Source organism: Doryrhamphus excisus, chromosome 5, assembly GCF_030265055.1.
Source record: "Doryrhamphus excisus isolate RoL2022-K1 chromosome 5, RoL_Dexc_1.0, whole genome shotgun sequence".
Taxonomy (NCBI): Eukaryota; Metazoa; Chordata; class Actinopteri; order Syngnathiformes; family Syngnathidae; genus Doryrhamphus; species Doryrhamphus excisus.
This window is the reverse complement of record NC_080470.1, coordinates 22,603,117-22,623,982: the sequence shown is the minus strand read 5'-3', so window position 1 is coordinate 22,623,982 and position 20,866 is coordinate 22,603,117. Positions and strand designations below refer to the sequence as shown.

General features: G+C 41.7%; 1 protein-coding gene across 2 annotated transcripts in view; it reads left to right on the top strand.

Annotated features, from left to right (window-relative positions):
- The window catches only part of lpp (LIM domain containing preferred translocation partner in lipoma), a 150,789-nt gene that overhangs the window by 115,293 nt on the left and 14,630 nt on the right, over positions 1-20,866 (top strand). For both annotated transcript variants that reach the window (XM_058072881.1, XM_058072880.1), the window contains exon 8: positions 15,104-15,273. In XM_058072881.1, the coding sequence (XP_057928864.1) occupies positions 15,104-15,273 (170 nt within the window). The remainder of the gene's footprint in view (positions 1-15,103; positions 15,274-20,866) is intronic.

Genomic DNA, 20,866 nt, shown 5'->3' with positions numbered 1-20,866 from the left:
CCATCTCCAAACGCCCACAGCCTCTACCTGCCTCCCTTTTAACCTTTCAAGACAAACCTTTCATTTTGTTGGCATTATTTTTATCCTTAACCTTGCAGCCGCAATGCCAAGACAATAACAATAATATATTGAAATATCAAATCGATCACAATACAGTGTCAATACGCCAACAACAGATATTGATTATGTGTCGACTCCGCACAAAAGTGTCAAAATGAGCCAAAACGTGCACCACTGCAGTGTTGCTTGTGCTATTATTTTATAACATTTTACCTGTGGTGGGGAAAAAAAGACAATAGCCATAGAACAGCAATTTGTACTGCTGCCAGTGTTGCAATTTGTACTTCTGTTACTACCTCAAACATATTTATTTATTTAACAACCCAATACAATACACTGATATGTGACTTCACTCATCTGTACACTATGACTCATTTATCATTGCACTAAAATTAATATATCTGCAATATATCTGCTCCTGCATATGCTCCTGTGCAATACTATGTGTATATTTTGGATATCTTGTATATATCTTGTTAAATGGTCTTTTATATACTTGCTCTACTTTTATATACTTTTTTTTTTTTAAACTTGACTACTGCACTGAAAGGAGAAGCTCTCCAATCTCGTTGTACATCTTGTATAATGACAATAAATGCCATTCCATTCCATTCCAAATTCGAATAATGCAAAATCCAAAAATGCACCGCAACCTGTGTGCAAACAAAGCGTGCCTCCGTGCGTCTCACTTTTCCACCACCTCTTGGACCAAGTACCAAGTAGTATGGGGGGATTTTCAAGTAGTTCCCTTGCATTCCTCATAATCATCCCAAATTCAGTTAAAGACAACTTCCTGGTCTCGTTGTCGGAACTGAACTCTTTTTAAAAGTCTTATATTAGGTACCTGTAGAATGCGAATCAATGCACTAAAGACATGTTTTTGTCAGGCATGGCACACTTAAATGTGTTTCAAGATTCTGTAGCCTGTTTGGAACTGTAGGTAAATATGTGGATTTTAATCAGAATTTGAATATGCATCAAGTATCATTGCACTAAAATTAATATATCTGCAATATGTCTGCTCCTGCATATGCTCCTGTGCAATACTATGTGTATATTTTGGATATCTTGTATATATCTTGTTAAATGGTCTTTTATATACTTGCTCTACTTTTATATACTTTTTTTTTTTAAACTTGACTACTGCACTGAAAGGAGAAGCTCTCCAATCTCGTTGTACATCTTGTATAATGACAATAAATGCCATTCCATTCCATTCCAAATTCGAATAATGCAAAATCCAAAAATGCACCGCAACCTGTGTGCAAACAAAGCGTGCCTCCGTGCGTCTCACTTTTCCACCACCTCTTGGACCAAGTACCAAGTAGTATGGGGGGGATTTTCAAGTAGTTCCCTTGCATTCCTGAACCTAAGCGTATTGCCTGCTGTGCCGCATGACGCCACGCAGCAGAGCCATGACTGCTTCACGGATGCGGGAAATGGTGGTGACGGAGCATACCCATGCGCGTAACACGTACTATAGTGTTGCACTAAACATAAACAGCAAATAAGTTATGTTCAAGCATGGTCTTGTGTTGTCTCCATCCTCTGAAATGAGTCTTCTCTTTAAACCATAAAATACAGTAAACCTCGGATATATCGGACTCGGATATATCGGAAATTCGCTCACAACGGACAGATAAAAAAGAACCGATTTTTCTGTAATGCATTTCCAATAAAAATTCATTGCATATATCGGATTTTTTATAACGGATTTTGCCTATTTCGGACAAAATCTCCAGTCCCGTTCCAATGCATTTCCATAAAATTTCCCTCGCATATATCGGATGGCCGCATCGTGGCGCTCCGATTCGCCGAATCGTGACAGGCCGCTAGACGACGTCATTTGCAGCGTTTGCAGCGTTGCCTGCGCGTCCAGGTACATTGGAAACATAGTCAAGGAAGTGCCTTTTTATAACGGATAAAATCCGATTTTACGCATATACCGGATATAAATCCGATATATGCGTAAAACGGACATTTTCCGGTATACGCATATAGTAACGGATTTCGCTTATATTGGACAAAACCAGTGGGAACAATTGAATCCGATATATCCAAGGTTTACTGTACTGAGGTCTTGGTGTCTCGGTAAGATCCATCGCCTTCCACCGCGTTTGTTACGTTGTATAACTCATGAGCAGAAAGGCAGCAGAAAAATGGCGCCGGCGACCCACAATCTTGTAAACAATATCTGGTAAACAAACCTGACGGTATTTTGCTTGCTAAATAAGTAGCCAAGGCAACATTTTTCCCAAACTTTTGGATGTTGGATGAAAAACGTGCAAACTGGGGCAGTCTTTAACTGAGGTACCTCTGTCTTGGAAATATCCACTACACACAAAGTAGAATATTTGTTCATATCTTGATCATTTTCATTGCTATGCCTATCCTCATAATCATCCCAAATTCAGTTAAAGACAACTTCCTGGTCTCGTTGTCAGAACTGAACTCTTTTTAAAAGTCTTATATTAGGTACCTGTAGAATGCGAATCAATGCACTAAAGACATGTTTTTGTCAGGCATGGCACACTTAAATGTGTTTCAAGATTCTGTAGCCTGTTTGGAACTGTAGGTAAATATGTGGATTTTAATCAGAATTTGAATAATGTGACAAAGATAACGCAGGATGACAAGTCGCTTTGTCAAATGCACGACTCCCCATGATATCATTTGTATTGCCTCCAAGTCTTTAATCTGCTTAAAGGCCCTTTAGTTTAGAGAGCATGTTTCCTCTTTGACTCCTATTTAAGGATTTCCTCAATCACAGCATTGCCTCTTTGTCATGCTGTGCTCTGTGTGCATGTGTGTGTGTGTGTGTGTGTGTGTGTGTGTGTGTGCGTGTGTATGATGGCACTGGAAGGAGGTCACCCAGCAGCCAGGGGCAGGGTCCATCAGTCTGGTGACATGCATCTCCTCTGCAGCATCAGTGTGGCACCTCCAGTGGATTAGAAAGTGTGGCTGCAAAAAGGCGGCATTAAACACGATGGGCACGGGTCAGCCATCTTGCCGCTCTTGGAAACCGGAACTGCTTCCCCACATTGTATATTTTTTTGGACATTGGCTCACATGGGCAGTGGTTCATGTGAGGTGACCCCAACCCCTTTTACTCGTTTTACAAAATAACAAAAAAATATATAAACCTGCTCGCTCATATAAGGGTTGCATGGTTTCTCCAATGACCTCTGCATCAGAGAGACCAAGCATGGTTTCTCCGATGACCTCTACATCGGAGAGACCAAGCACGGTTTGTCCAATGACCCCCACATCGGAGAGACCAAGCATGGTTTGTCCAATGACCCCCACATCGGAGAGACCAAGCATGGTTTCTCCAATTACGTTTGTATCGGAGAGACCAAGCATGGTTTCTCCAATGACCTCTACATCGGAGAGACCAAGCGCGGTTTCTCCAATGACCCCTACATCAGAGACCAAGCACGGTTTCTCCAATGACCCCTGCATTTGAGAGACCAAGCACGGTTTCGCCAATGACCTCTACATCGGAGAGACCAAGCACAGTTTCTCCAATTACGTTTGCATCAGAGAGACCAAGCATGGTTTCTCCAATGACCCCCACATCTGAGAGACCAAGCACGGTTTCTCCAATGACCTCCACATCGGAGAGATCAAGCACGGTTTCTCCAATTACGTCTGCATCGGAGAGACCAAGCGCGGTTTCTCCAATGACCCCTACATCGAAGAGACCAAGCATGGTTTCTCCAATGACCCCTACATTTGAGAGACCAAGCACGGTTTCTCCAATGACCCCTACATTTGAGAGACCAACCACGGTTTCTCCAATGACCCCTACATCGGAGAGACCAAGCATGGTTTCTCCAATGACCTCTGCATCAGAGAGACCAAGCATTGTTTCTCCAATGACCTCTGCATCAGAGAGACCAAGCACGGTTTGTCCAATGACCCCTACATCGGAGAGACCAAGCACGGTTTGTCCAATGACCCCTACATCGGCGAGACCAAGCACGGTTTCTCCAATGACCTCGACATTGGAGAGACCAAGCACGGTTTCTCCAATGACCTCGACATTGGAGAGACCAAGCATGGTTTCTCCAATGACCCCTACATCGGAGAGACCAAGCACGGTTTGTCCAATGACCCCCACAATGGAGAGACCAAGCACGGTTTCTCCAATGACCTCGACATTGGACAGACCAAGCACGGTTTCTCCAATGACCTCTGCATCGGAGAGACCAAGCAACCCTTATACACATCTATATTGCCTTTAGCATTTCACAAAAGTCCTTGTTGCTTCAGTTTTTTTTTGTTCCTCCGTCCCAGTGTCTTTGTCATTGTATTCTGTCTGTTGTCCACTGCATGGTCAGCGTCCACCATTTGCTTTAAAAGTTTTTGGGCAGCGGTTTGCGTAATGTGACATCCCCCTTCCCCACCTCCACTTTTACACTTTTCACAAAATACAAAACAAAATATAAAACTGCCATGTGCTTGTATTAGAGGTTGCTTGGACTCCTCAGTGTACAGGTCATCCATTTTTTCAGGTGTTCCGTGCTACTGTCTTCATTATTTTTTGTTGGTTCGTTGTCCACTGCTTTGAAATTTATCAGCATCCATATTTTTGTTAAATAATAATAAAGATATATAAAACGGCTATGCATTGGTATAAGGGAGCTTGGTCTCCCAAATACAAAGGTCGTGGGAGAGACCAAACACCCCTTAAACATATCGAAAATTTGTTTTTACAAAAACAATTTTCCCATCGACTTTTGGGTACTTTTTTCCCCCTTGTTTTCATCATCATCATCATCATCATAGCACTGCTTTCTAGTTTCTCAGCGTGAAGCTTCTGTTGGCGGCGACAGAAGCTCGCTTCGTTCTTTTTTTTCTTTTTTTTTGGGCAATGGTTCACGTGAGGTGACCCCCCCCCCTACATCCCTCCCTCCCGTCCGCCCCCCCTTCCCCCGCCAGGCTCGGCGCTCTCTATCCTGCCTCGTTGAGACAGCTCCAGTGAGGCTTGCAAGATCAGCTGCCGTGCGAGCCCATGTGACGCTGGCGGGCGCTCACGTTGCTAGATTTCATTTGTGAGTGAGTGTTTGACCTCAGGAGTGTGTAGACATCTGCACGCTTATTCACGCAAACGCACGCACACTTAAAAGCACACAGGTAAACACAGCCAGCAGAAACACACATGTACCGCACTCACCTGTTCCCCGCCCCCTCCCTCGCCCCAACCTGCTCCTAAAACATGTAAGCTACACCGGGTCGGCTCCTCCCCCTCCCTCCCACCGGGGGGCTGTGACGGGCCGAGCGGTAATGCTTAGTGGCACGAGCTCGCCTCGCCGCCGTGGCGCTCCACGGCCGCAGATTGCTGTTTGCTGACATTGGGAATGAGATTAAAGGCAGGGGTTAGGAGGAGATTGAAACGATGACATCCTGTCATCCCGCGAGGCAACCGGGGGCCGTGGTGCTGGCAGGCCGTGTGTATGTATGTGTATGTATGTATGTGTGTGTGTGTGTGTGTGTCTGTGTTTGTTTGCTTCTCCATGACTTACTGTGTATCCCAGTGGATCCCATTTGGGGTCACTTTGTCCAACACCTCAAAACATGTACAATTTGGACTTCACGATTTTCTGTAAAAAATACGAGATGTAACATGTCTGTGTGGAGTTTCTGTAGCTATCGCTTCAATTTCTCATATCACAACTTGAGGAAGTCCATGTGTGATAAGTTGCCGGCTGTCCAACGGTAAACGGCGGCCGCTACCCCTCAGCACAATTTGCCGCTTTTCCTTGAAAATGGCAGCCGCAAAGAAAGAATTGTGCATCTTAAGATAGATAGACTCCCTTTATTGTCATTGCACAAAAACACAGTAGTGAAATTGCCAACGAAATGTCGTTGCCTGGCTCCCATGTAATAACAGACACAAAAGAAGATAAGTAATAATAAATAATAATAATAATAATAATAATGTGGAGAATAAATAGATAGAATAGACACCAAATATGAGCAACATAATGTAAAGTGCAGCGTGAACAGTAAATTGCCCAAATAATTAAAATAATTTAAATAAATAATAATAATGTAAGGGAGTAAGGGAGCAATTGATGGGGTCTGTATATGTAAGTTTTGCCACCCCTGATAACTATGATACGTGTTTGGTTATTCTCCCTGCCATGAACATGCTACAGTAAGTTAAATGAATTTTTGATTGTTGGAACCAGAAATGAATGTTCTGGATGTAAAATGAGTGAAACACAGAGTGTCAGGTTGATAGACTTAGACGGGAACCAGAGATGTGTGTTCATCTCAGCCGCTAACGGAGCCACCTCTGGGCCATACCTCTGAAATGACGATGGCCTTCTCTTTAAGCCGTAAAATTCGGAAGTCTCGCAATCGGTCCATTGCCTTTCTCTTCAGTGTGCTCCATGTATCCACACTTATCCGTCATGTATCTCTCTCTAGGGCCGCAAATTGACTAAAAAGAAATGCTATTGCTATAAAATGGCACCCATGGCCCACAAGACGATCACAAGACTTTGTCTTCGATGCGTAATCCAAGATGGTGGTGTAAACAAACCAGATAGTAATTTGGATGCTTAACAAGCGGGCGAACACAAACCGAGTATGGATGTTACCGGAAAAGCCTGCTAACCGAGGTGGATGTTAACCAAGGTACCACTGGAATATATTTTTGAAAAAAACGTGATAGAGTGAAGCTGCAAAATTCACAGCGGTGAGAGATTACTGTATCTGCATTATTTAGACAGTTTTATTAGATTTTAGATTTTTTTAAATGTTACCAACAATTTATAAGACATAGCATGTCCATATAATAATCCCTCACCACTTTCACCTTCATTCAGCGTTTCTCTGTCATGGTTTTTCAAGAATATTCATTCATTAATTCATTCATTTTCTACCGCTTTTTCCTCACGAGGGTCGCGGGGGGTGCTGGAGCCTATCCCAGCTGTTTTCGGGCGTAAGGCGGGGTACACCCTGGACTGGTCGCCAGCCAATCACAGGGCACATATAGACAAACAACCATTCACACTCACATCCATACCTATGGACAATTTGGAGTCACCAATTAACCTAGCATGTTTTTGGAATGTGGGAGGAAACCGGAGTACCTGGAGAAAACCCACACATGCACGGGGAGAACATGCAAATTCCACACAGAGATGCCCGAGGGTGGGATTGAACCCTGGTCTCCTAGACCACCGTGCCGCCTTTTCAAGAATATATTGATTAATAAATCATATCTTTTTGTGGTTGAATATGACCTAGTATTATTGTAAATAGTATTTTTTTTTCCAAAATGAAGCATCTTCAAGCATAAAAACGGCTAAATGAAATAAAATACAAATATAAGACGATGTAATAATATGTAGTATTCTACCCTGGGTGTATATCACTGGGTGTCAGTGATGTTACTGTAATGTTGGGTGAGACACACAAGCACCAGACTCGATCGCCGGAACAACAGGTTTTAATTGCAGGTTTGACACAGGCTACTGTTTTAAGCTCTGAAAATGTATGTCTTAATGACTTATTCGTTCTTATTATGTCTACCATATTGAGTAATAGGAGTGTAAAGGTGACTATAGGGGTGTTATTTCATGTCTAGAGAACTCTAATATTGTTAAAAACTTATTTATAAGGTCATAAGCAGGTTTTCTCTGCTGTATGAAAATATGGGCTCCCACTTTGCAGAAATTCACTTATCACGGTCGACTCTGGAACCAATTAACCGTGATAAACGAGGGATTACAGTATTTATCACACACCAACAAACTTCTAAGTTGCAGTCTGGGTGGTCTTTGAGAAAGATGTATCGCTAAAATGTTTTATCCCAAACACAAAGGAAAATTTTTATTTTCTCAGAAGTAGCAAAAGCAGAATAATAAACAATAATCAACACAATAATTTAGAATTTGTACTTGTACGTTTATTGTGAATGACTTTTTTTGTTGAAACGGATGCATTCAGTTTCCTCACTACCATTATTTTTTTTTTTTTATCCAAAATGAAAAGAAAAGTCATTTTTGTCATCAGGCTGACTAAAAGCAGAGATGCATGCTTTTAAAAGTCAGACACATTTATGGAGGCTGGAACAGGAAACGCATGCGTCAGTCCAAGCAGCAAACTTTTATTAGTTTTAGTTAGGCGCTCCAGACTGACTTTGCCGTTGGGCTTTGCAAGGGTTGCGCCAGCACGACTGTATTCTTTAGTAACGCGGCGGTGGCGGGGGGGGGAAAGTTTGCTCTCCCACAAGAAAGTTGCGTGCGCTCCTTCTTTACACGCAGCATCTTTGATTTGTGACGATGTAAGATCAAATTGAGCTGCGAGTGAGCTCCCTCTCCGCCTTTCATGCCGCCTCGATATCACCATGTGGAGGAAGAGGAGGGGGGGAAAAAAAAAACAAAAAGAGTGGAAGAAATCTGAAGGCTTTCTGCCACTCAACACCCCCTGAATCCCCCCCCCCCCCCCCATCCCCAAACAAGCAGCACAAATACATTAGAAATCAATTATTAATGGCTGAGAGTCAAGGCCTCTTTAATCTTTGCCTTTTATCCAATTAAATTGTCTAAGCATCGCAAGGCGACGGCGCTCACAGGGAATGTGCTTCTTAAAAAAAAAAAAAAAGAGGAAGAGAAAGGAAAGAAGAAAAGGTTTTCTCTTCAGTCGGCCTTTTTTGACTTTCCATGCAGCACAGAAGAGACACTTCTGAGGCGGCGAGAATGAAAGCAAAGAAAGTGAGTCAAGTGTAAATGAACACCCCCCCCCCCCCCCAAACCCCCCATCACACTTGCATTGCTTATACACGACCCGTTTGAAGTGTGGATATTAAGACTCGGGTTCCATTCTGTGTGCGGGGGGGGACACTGGGGAGGCCTTTTCATGATTCCTTTATGTGCCCGGCTCCATTGCTGCCAAAGTATTTGGGCTGCTCTCCGGCAGGGTAAATAATAACGCCGTGTTGCCGCCATTGTTCACACGTCTCACGGCAGGAATTATTGATGTGGAACATATCTTTCTGTAAAGACGCTGCTGCTTCCATGATCACACGCAGATGCGCTAAAGTTACACGCTGCCGACAAAACTTTGACGCTAACGCGACAACCCAATCGCCACTACCCCCACGTAAAGGCATGCAAATCATCTCTTTCGGGGTTACACTGCTGCCATTATCTCAATACAAGTGTAAAAAGAAGTTAAGCAGTGTTAATAGTGAAATTTAAATGCAATAACAACTTTAAAGATGATTGACAACTCTGACATGACACCTTTTAACTGTCGTACAACTTTATAATGTAAACATTAAACGCAATAAAACAATTAATATCAACATTTTGTAACTCAAACCGTCATAGAAGTAGAAAAATACGTTCAACAGGACCTATATTGCTCATTCAACCCTTTGTATTGAGTTGTGGTGTACTATAGAGCAGCTACACACAATAACCAGAACATAAAGCGTTGTAGACCTTCCAGAATCTACACCTATTCCAGCTGTAATTCCTTGGATTTGTGCTTCCTAGCAAAACGGTCTGTTTTAATTTATTCCAACCACGGCTCGCCTCCAGGCATGCCCACTCTGTAGTGATTGGTCACACGCTCAAAGTGCTTCCTAACTATGAACCATATAAGGAGTCCCTCTGTGACATCACAAAGGAACGGTTTTACCACGCCTTTTCAAACAGAGCGTTTTGAACCATCCCAAACTTTTTTCAGGGCTCACTTCCAAATGTGCAAACCTCATTATCTGAAACTTTGTCATTGTTTAACACCAGAATAAAACATTCTAACTACATTTATAGGTCAGAAAAGTAGAAAAAGCATAATAGGTCCCCTTTAATAATAAACGGTAAACACAATAAAACACTTTGAAACCTTCTTAAAGTGTGTAAAAACACGGTAAGCACTGTTAATCATAAATAAAAATAAAATAGACCACTCGGTCTTAACTTTAATCATGACAACTCTCACATGGCCTTTTTTTAAACAATCTTAACTGTCATACAAATATACAAACAAGTTAAGCACTGTAAGGGTAAATAATATAGAACAATCACAGGGCATCTTTTAGTATTCTTAACTTAAGTGTAAAAAGACGTTACTCTATGTAGTAAAAATTACATACAATAAAGCAGTCAATCAAAACATTTTTTAAACATTATTAACATACCATACCAGTCATACCAGTGTAAAAAAAGCACTGTTAATCATAAACGGTTAACACAATAAATAAAACACTCCAATCTTAACTCTCACATGGACTTTTTTAGCGGTCATATATTTGTTAAAATGAGTTCAGCACTGTTTAGAATAACAGTAAATGCAATAAAACACAGTATTTGTTTGAAATGTAATTTTTTTTTAATTAAATGTAACTTTAAATAGTTTAGCCAACTTTAGCAATGTGTATGCTATTAAATTGGTGTCAAATTTCTAATAATTTGCCTTGATATTAACACAAAATAGAATATTAAGACATGTGTTTTTTTCTTTGTGGATCCAACTGAATTAAAAATGAACATGACAAATGAATTTTCCTTTTTTTTAAAAAAAAAAGCTAATTGATGGATGTTGGACAGTGAAGCACTACAACAGCCATGGTAATGAAAAGACCTTTTAATTGCATAGATAGACGAGTTAATGGGCATAAAAGGGGCATAAAACAGGCTCGGTCGTGAGTGATAATGAGCCAAAAGGGTGAAAAAGAAAAAAAAATGCTAATCTCCGTTAGCTGATATTGAATTTGCTTCATCAGTCAATTGGTGCAACTTTTAAATGGGAAAAAAAAGATGATCACGGTTACATTTTTTCAAAGCTTAAAAACTTTTATTCCTCGTATGCTTTATCTTATGTTGTGTCGCTTGATGACTGTGATCATGTGACCTGACAACGTCAGACGTGTGTTTACATACGCTCAATGCGAGTGTCTCCTTACAAGCCCGTGCACGCTTAATAACGCATGGCGGTGGCGCCGTGCGCAAATGGCTCCCGAGGGCCCGTCGCCGTGACAGAGCGCCAAAAGGATTTCCGCGAGATTTAAAGCGGGGGCCCCCGTGGGACATGTTTGGCATTCCCATCCACTCACCGGAGATGGCCTGTGATCCGAAGACACTAACAGGCTCCGCATGCGCCGCGTCCCCCCGTCTCCCCTTGCTTGGTAGCTACCGCTCTGCGCTCCACCAACCCCCCCCCACCACCACCACAGCTCTGTGAAGTGATTACCCTGCTTGTGATTCCGCTGACGCCCACGTGTCCCCCGAGACGTGCCTTCACTGCTTTGTTTAATCTGCCTCCCGTACAGTAGGTACAGCGCCGCCATAATTGAGGCGTGGATGGCGCCGTGGGAGCGCGTGAAGCTGATGGCGGGGGAATGAGACGCTACGTCTGACAACACGCCGATGAATTCACGCGTCAGCGTGGCTGACATGGTGCCCATTCACCGCTGGAGTTACAGTATCTTGTACGTTAAAAAGACCAACAGGGACCCCCCATTTTGCTGACGGAGGCTAGGAAAAACCCATAACCTCAGACAGGACCCAGACTTCGTATCTGTTTATTTGGATTCTGTTCTGTGGCAAAGAAAAATAAGACATTCCGAATGAAACGAGAATACCAAGTCTTTTGGGGTGGCCATCTGCCTCGACCGGTGGGGTTGACACATTGCAACATTTTGATAGCTTGAGGCAGTGGGTCAAAGAAAGGGAAAGTGAAAACGCTGACCAATATTAGGTCAAAAACTAAGAATAAAGATATCCTTGAACATGTGAAAGGATCTGCTCCTATGAAATGGACAGTGATAACTAAGCAATAGTGATTTGTATTATTGACAAGATCTCGCTGGTTTCATTCAATCCTAGTCTTTAGTCCTTTCATGACTATTTTACATGTATTTACATGATTTACAGTATCTGTTCATTTAAGTATGATTTAGGCAGGCGGTCTGACACTGAAACTTGCCGTCGTAGGACCGGAACTCCGCTATCAGTAGTCCTAATGATAACTCTGGCGAATGCTCTTTTTTTTTTTTTTTTTTCAAAAAATTTTCCATTTTTGTCTTAAATAAGCTATGGAACTTTTTTTGAAGTAATATAATTACTGTATTCCCATAATATAACTTTTTTTCCCAGCCTAATTATCTAAAAATGACAAGTATATTTTTGGGGTTTGTTTCTTACAATATCATCACTTTAGAAAGAATAACTGATTTTTGTATTTCAACTCTATGCTACTAAAATGGCAATATTTTTATTCATAATATTCAAGATTATTCTTGTAAAAATGTTAACTTTTTTCTTTAATATTTTTATTTATTTTAGTAAAATGACACTTGCTTTTTTTGGTAACTTTTCCCTCTATCTAATTTCCCCAAAATGTATTCATTGTGTTTCTCATAATGTTCTGACTTTTTTCTTTAATATTTCAACTTTATGCTACTAAATGATGTCATTTAATTTCTATTTATTTATTATTTATTATTAAAATAAAAATACATAAATAAAATAATCTTAATATTTTGACTTTATTTTTATAAAATTACTACAGAGTTTTAAATTTTTTATGTCGTTTTACTTTTTTTGTTAAGTAATATTGAATGTGTCACTGCCCAATTTATTTATTTTTTATCCTGTCCAGCTATTGAGACAGATAGTATTATTGATCTAAACGCCCTTTCATGCTTTATTTCATGTTTTGTTGTTCGCGGTTGGCCGACCCGGAGCAGGAGGGGATAGACAAGAAGAAAAAAAGAAAACAGAGCGGACAGTGCAGGAGGCCAAAAACAGACAAGAACAACAACAACAACAACACGGCCACAATGCAATTAAAAAAACAAAAAACAAAACCCAGCTGTGCGCTACAGATGGCCCCCGGGCTGCACTTTGGAGAAGCCTGCTCTAACGGCGAACAACAACATTAGTTAAAGTTGTGGACCAGCTCGCTTCCCTTTGAGCGACTTTGTGTTTGGTGGTTGCGTCTGGCGATAGGATAACTTACATGAGGAGTCGGACATGTTTGATGTGAACCACTTGGAAAAGGTTGTCTTGATACCTGAGCCTGATTCTCTTTGAGTGTGAAATGATATCAGTTGTTGAGCTCAGTGTTTTGCATCACACACACACACACACACACACACAGTGCCTGTTTTTAAAGAGTGATTTAAGATGAAACGGCCTAAATGAAAAGGAATAATAGTGGCGCATGGAGTGGATGTGATGAATGAAATTCGGCTGTGCGAGATGGCATCGCTGTGTCAGATGTGTAGCAAAATAACGCTTGGCTGATATCTTTTGAAAGCCTATTATGGTCAGATAGCGCTAATGAAATTGACAGTGTCATTAATTGGCTTGAAGATAACTTGCATTGAGTTGAGGACATCTTAAACTCAATTAAAGATATCTCCAACTCAATTAAAGATATCCAAATGCCACGCCGCCGCAACGCACAATCAGCCGCTTTTCCCCGCCAATAATATCTTTTGCCTTCACTTGTGACCTCCTTTACAAAGTTTGTTTTATCTGTCAGAGCGCCACTTTATCGCCGCCGTGTTGTTCCCGTCATCTCTTTGCCGCCACAATGGATTTACATTTCGTATCCATGCACAGACAGGATGGCGGCGATCATATGTTGTACATGTATACAGGAAGTTCAAATTTCCTTCCTACTCCTACGCCGATGTACGTTGAGTTTTATCGTCAAAATTAACACCTAAGTTACTCACACTCGACACCACGGGTGTCCGAACCGTGAAAAATGAAAGGATGCCATTTAAGTATTTAAACTGGGCTGCACGGCGATCAAGTGGTTTGCTAGGAGACCCGTGTTCAATTCCACCCTCGGTCATCTCTGTGTGGAGTTTGCATGTTCTCCCCGTGCATGTGTGGGTTTTCACCAGGTACTCCGTTTTCCTCCCACATTCCAAAAACATGCTAGGTTAATTGGTGACTCCAAATTCCATACGTATGAATGTGAGTGTGAATGGTTGTTTGTCTATATGTGCTTGGAGCACACACATCTGTAGCTGACTGACAGGTAGTTGGCAGCCCTCCATTTTATGATGTGTAGCGAAGCCTTTAAAACGTAAATACTAGCCATATGAATATACACAAGGCCGGACCGGTCATTCATTCATTCATTTTCTACCGCTTTTTCCTCACGAGGGTCGCGGGGGGTGCTGGAGCCTATCCCAGCTGTCTTCGGGTGAGAGGCGGGGTACACCCTGGACTGGTGGCCAGCCAATCACAGGGCACATATAGACAAACAACCATTCACACTCACATTCATACCTATGGACAATTTGGAGTGGCTAATTAACCTAGCATGTTTTTGGAATGTGGGAGGAAACCGGAGTACCCGGAGAAAACCCACGCATGCACGGGGAGAACATGCAAACTCCACACAGAGATGGCCGAGGGCGGGGACCGAACCCTGGTCTCCTAGCTGTGAGGTCTGCGCACTAACCACCAGACTGCCGTGCCGCCGCCGGACCGGTCAAATATCGTTAAAATTGTTGCATATAATTATACTCTTCATTTTTGGTACTTTAAGTCATGGTGGCTCTGGGTACTCCGGTTTCCTCCCACATTCCAAAAACATGCTAGGTTAATTGGCGACTCCAAATTCCATAGGTATGAATGTGAGTGTGAATGGTTGTTTGTCTATATGTGCCCTGTGATTGGCTGGCTACCAGTCCAGGGTGTACCCCGCCTCTCGCCCGAAGACAGCTGGCATAGGCTCCAGCACGCCTGCGACCCACGTGAGGAAAAATAGTAGAAAATGAATGAATGAATGAATTAATATGGCGTCATTGATTGTCAGGTCAGGTGACCCTTGTGTTGCAGCTCAACCAATCAGATCATTCATCCATGCTGCACTGGTTTCTAGTGATTTTACCTATGAAATAAACGTACTTTACATATTTTTGTGCCACTGAGGTGGATCGATCCACACCTGGCACCAAATGTAATATTTTGCCCAGACCTTGGTCCTCCCTAGTGTCCAACTGTGTGCGACCTTGAACGCAGCACTCAACCGGACCGTCTCTCCTCCCCAGGGCGCTGCGCCAGCTGTGGAGAGAACGTGGTGGGCGAGGGCACCGGCTGCACGGCCATGGACCAGGTGTTCCATGTGGACTGCTTCGTGTGCATGACCTGCAGCAGTAAGCTACGAGGCCGGCCCTTCTACGCCGTGGACAAGAAGGCCTACTGTGAGCCGTGCTACGTCGTAAGTCGAACTCGCAGCTCTGTTGTGTGTCCCCTCGTTTCCTCTTTTGCTTTGCTTTCAAATTCTTGAACTTTCTCTCCCACTCTTGACTCCTCAACTTTGAATAGCTCCCAAGCGTTTCATCAGGAAGACGTAGTAGGAAACATCTGGAACAAAGGATGGTACAATCAGTCCTTGGGTGTTTCAGCAACCCTCTTGGACCTAATTCCTATACAGCACAATTTAGCCGTTCCTTTAAATGTCACAAACAAGATGGAGATGGGGAGGGGCCCACGGTGTGACACCCACTGCTCATTGAGGTGTGTCCATAGTGTCCATAGTGCAGCCCGTGGCTGATTGGCCTGCGGCACATTCTGAAAGCAAGAACACAAAAAAAGCAACAATAGCAAAAATGGAAACATTTGCAGTCATATTACAAAAATAAAGTCAAAATCTTAAGAGAAAAAGTTGAAATAAAAAAAGAAAAGCCGTAATTTTAAGAAATAACCAATTTTTTGCAGCATAAAGTTGAAATATTTAAGATACTTTTTTAAGGCATAAAAAACAAAAAGTATAAATGTTTTGAAAATTTGATTGTGTAAAAAGTAATAATGATAATTAATATTTTTTGACAGGGCAACACGGTGGACGAGTGGTTAGCGCGCAAACCTCACAGCTAGGAGACCAGGGTTCAATTCCACCTTCGGTCATCTCTGTGTGGAGTTTGCATGTTCTCCCCGTGCATGCGTGGGTTTTCCGGTTTCCTCCCACATTCCAAAAACATGCTAGGTTAATTGGCGACTCCAAATTGTCCATAGGTATGAATGTGAGTGTGAATGGTTGTTTGTCTATATGTGCCCTGTGATTGGCTGGTCCAGGGTGTACCCCTCCAGCACCCCCGCGACCCTTGTGAGGAAAAAGCGGTAGAAAATGAATGAATATTTTTTGAGAAACAAAACAAATTGCAGCTGTAATTTTGGTGAAATTAGGTCGGGTAAAAAGTATATAATATTATGTAAGAAAGTCAAAATATTAGGGAAATTATAAGTTACAATATTATGAGAAACAAAATAAAATACAGTTGTAAATTTTGGAAAAAGAGATGACGTTATAATATGATGGGAATAAAGTCATAATATTACAAAGAGAAGAGAAATACCAAGATTATTTAAGAAAGTTGAAATATTTGGAAAATGAAAAAAAAACTCTAAACATGGGAAAAAGAGCGAAGATGATATCAGTAACGTGATAAGCTTTTTCACCTATATGACAAAGTTTTCTTGAAATACCTGTGTGTGTGTGTGTATGTGTATATATATATATATATATATATATATATATATATATATATATATATACACAAACTTTGTCATATAGGTGAAAAAGCTTATCACGTTACTGATATCATCTTCGCTCTTTTTCCCATGTTTAGAGTTTTTTTTTTCATTTTCCAAATATTTCAACTTTCTATATCATATATATATATATATCCTATGGCTTCCAATGAGGGCCAGGATTCTGGTTTACGGTATTTTTGACCATTCCTCTTTTCAAAACATCTCCAGTTGAGTGAGGTTTGATGCTTTCTAAGCATGGACAGCCCGCTTTAAATCGCACCACAGATTTTCAATAATATTTAGGTCTGGGGACTATGATGGCCATTCCAGAACGTTGTACTTGTTCCTGTATCAATGGCATTCCAAATGTGTTTGTGGCGGGCTGACACCACTAAATAAATGAATGAGTGTTTTGTAGTAAAGCGTGGTGGTGGTGATCACACTTCCATGCCAGGCATTCATGATGTGTCCAGGATAGGACGGAAGCGGAGTGTTGGGCCGTCTCCTAAATCACGAGCTTTGCGAGGCACTCACTGGGATTGTGGTCGTCTCGTCTGGACGTTCTCCAGCTCCGACCGGTGCGCACAAGACGGGCGGAGATAATTTAAGAAGTTTTATTTATGCATTTCATCAGCATAAATGTTTTTCTGGCTCCAGATCAAAAGCATGAGCGTGGAAGTCTGAATTCCTTAATGAAAGTCATTCTTCCTTCTTTTATTCCCATCCTGGGGGGGGTCACACACCTCCCTCTGCTGCGATTAGAGTCTCGGCATGAGGGTGGGGTCTCTGGTGGGGGCGGGGGAGTACTGTCACAAAACTTTTCAGTCTAGGAATCCCGAGGAACACCAAGTCTTTATCTAAATCTTTGAACGTATGGACGAGGTCATCAGAATCAGTTCTATGTAGCCTCATTTAATAAGGTCTGGTTTAATAAGGCATCATCATCGGTAGTCTGATGTCATACAGTGGCCACGCAGTTAAGAAAGACGCTAAATAAAGGAAAGTAAAGATTGATGGCAAAAAGATGCTAGCTAGATGAGCCCGCCCCGTTTATACACCCATTTAACATAGCAGGCTTCGCTACACATCTTAAAGGATAACTGCACTTTTTTTGCCCATCATTCCCAATCCTGGGCGGCACGGTGGATCTAGGGGTTAGCGCGCAGACCTCACAGCTAGGAGACCAGGGTTCAATCCCACCCTCGGGCATCTCTGTGTGGAGTTTGCATGTTCTCCCCGTGCATGCGTGGGTTTTCTCCGGGTACTCCGGTTTCCTCCCACATTCCAAAAACATGCTAGGTTAATTGGTGACTCCAAATTGTCCAAATTGTGAGTGTGAATGGTTGTTTGTCTATATGTGCCCTGTGATTGGCTGGCGACCAGTCCAGGGTGTACCCCGCCTTACGCCCGAAGACAGCTGGGATAGGCTCCAGCACCCCCGCGACCCTCGTGAGGAAAAAGCGGTAGAAAATGAATGAATGAATTCCCAATCCTTATGTGAAACATGAACACATATCTTTACCTTTTCTGTGCATTATAACACGAGAAAACTAGTTAATATCAGCTAGCTAACAATGCTGTCATTGGGATACACCTATTTCCATATATATGAAGCCCTCTAAAAAAGCCTTCTAATAATGTTTCATGGTTTGATATCCATGCTGTAATCATGCATTAACACGTACGCTGATGATAACATGTAATAGTTGCAGTATCTTGCCATATTTTCATGATTTAAAACGCTATCCAAACTTCTTTCCTAGGCGCATCCTTGGCCATGTTCTTCACATAATTATATATTTATTGTCATAGTTTTACTCTATTAATGTAACATAATTTTTTTCCCATACTTTTTTATTTAATATTTAAACATTATGCACTAAAATGTTTATTTGATCTTTTTTCTCTTAATATTTTGAGTTTATTATTGGAAAATCACTGCTGATTTATGTCTTTTTTGTTGTTGTTGTTCCACGAACCAAAAACAAAAAAAAAAAAAATTGGTGCGGATTGTTTGGTGAAAATCATCTTAATGTTCTTATATATCCCATTCACTTTAATTAGTCATGGGTTCGTGAAGCACCATTTACTGGGTCTGGATCTGGGCTGAGGTGCGCCATTTGGTGATGTCTGCATTAGCGGTGCCAACTGTGTTAGCAAAATGTCCTATCTTGGAAGCTTACGTAGCTTTGCGTCTGTGGTTTGAACTTGACTCTTGCGAATTCAGAAGCTTATTTAACAAAAACGTATGCAATGACATCAAGCAGGCTTCACTACACATTTTAAAATGAAGCTTGTCCTTGAGTATTTGAAGGAGAAGGCGACTCCACTCATGTATTTGACAACAGTTAGAGTTTTAAACGAGAACAAATGATGTGACATTACCAGAAGTTACTCCTCATCTGGGCATCCCTCCACCATACGAACTTGTGCAAGGGGTATAGTTCACACTTGAGGCATTAAGCAAAGCATGATATGAAATTTTAGTACAAGTGGACCTCTTCTTTAGAGAAATTGGAATTAACAGAAAGACTAATTCTATAATAGAATTACTTGGGGGTCCCAAAACCCCCAAAATAAACCAAAGTAAACCTCGTTTATATCCCAGTGTTTCTGTTTCAATTCAACTTGGTCATTTCCAACTAGCCGTCAAATGTTGCAGCTGTAAGTTAGATCATGCAGTTTTACTTCAGCGAATATGCTAAGCTAGCAGGATGGTACACATAAATTGCTCCTGTTGATAACGTTTTGTTGTATGTGATATACATATGGCATTATTATGTTGGACAAATGCAGTGTTGCAGTTTGTGTCAAACATGGATCACATTGTCTGTCTGAGACAAAAACATAGCTCATTAGCATTAAAGCTACACACACACACACACAGTGTTGCCAGTAGGGCTTGCGTGTAACACAACTGGAATTGTTGAAAAATGCATATGGCACATGTGGATGTATGTGAGTGTGATATTTAAAGACTGTCTCCTGATGTCCTTTCTACGCTCTTTCTGGTTGTTGCGGCTGTTGGGGGGAAAAAAAGTGAAATGGTCAAGAAAGGGCATCTTGTCGTTAGCGGCTGCCATTTGCAAAATTATTCTTTGCTGGCGGTTGTCTTGCTTAATTGCCTGACTTTGTGCTTTGATTCAGGAACGCACGCGAACCGGTGCACGTAACAAGGTCACACAAGGACCCCACACCCAAAGACGAGTAATAAGGAGATAAAGATTTGGCGCCCGTATTATATAAAATAAAATGTAATCTGTTTCTGCCTCTTTTGACGGAGTTTCCGAGTGCTCCAAGGTCACGGACACCAAACGGCAGGAATGTAATTGCATTCATTATCGTCTGTGTTACAAAAAAGGGTGACTATTTAAAATAAATGGGCTGCGGTATCACTGTTTGAACTCCACCTTCCCTTATTGTGCACGTCGTGGCTCTGACCTGCCAGTCAGCAGCAGCAGGAGATGTGATGGCTGACTCCACAGAGTGGTGCACCTTGCTATCGTCATGCACAACTCTTACTGATATCGTTCATTGTCTTTTTGTCTCTGCTGTTGTTTCAGTTATCCCCTTGCTGAAAAGTCCACAAGCTGTCAGGGTGGATGCATTGTGGTTGTCTACAGGCAACGTGCGTTCATAGGAGTAATTGCAATGAATAAGAAAAACTGTGTCAAAGAATGGCTGAAGGTGGTAATATTATTTCTATTTGTGTAATCCCGTCAGCTTGTCGCAGCGCTGGTAACGAAGCAGCGACAACATGCTGATCTGCTTAGCGGCCTCGGCTAATGTGGCGCTCCTCCTCAAATGGAGGCGCAATCCGCATTAGCCCGAATCCCCCCAAGATTAGTGGTGTTTAAAGTTGATGCTTCCATTATTCAACAGTTAGACATGTTATCCCTCGGCATCACTTTACACACTCGCCTCCTACAAAAATCCTCTTTTTTTTTTTTTTTTGCTTTAGGAGGATTGAGTCAAATATTTGTACTCCCTTTATCTTTCATCAGAGCAGCGTTCCAATACAAACTGCTGCTGAAGATGGCAAAATCTTTACATTAATTCATTCTTTCTTACAACATTTACTTTGTCCTCATGAGAAAAGCTGATTATGGTTAATAGTACAATATATAAATATAGTAAAGAGTATAAACTGTAACAGCACAAGCTTAATGCAATGTAAAAGTGTAAAAAGAAGCGAACCACGGTTAATAGAACAAGACAATAAACAGCCTGTACTGTAACTGTAACAACAAAGGCATAATGCCATGTTTGAGGTCACT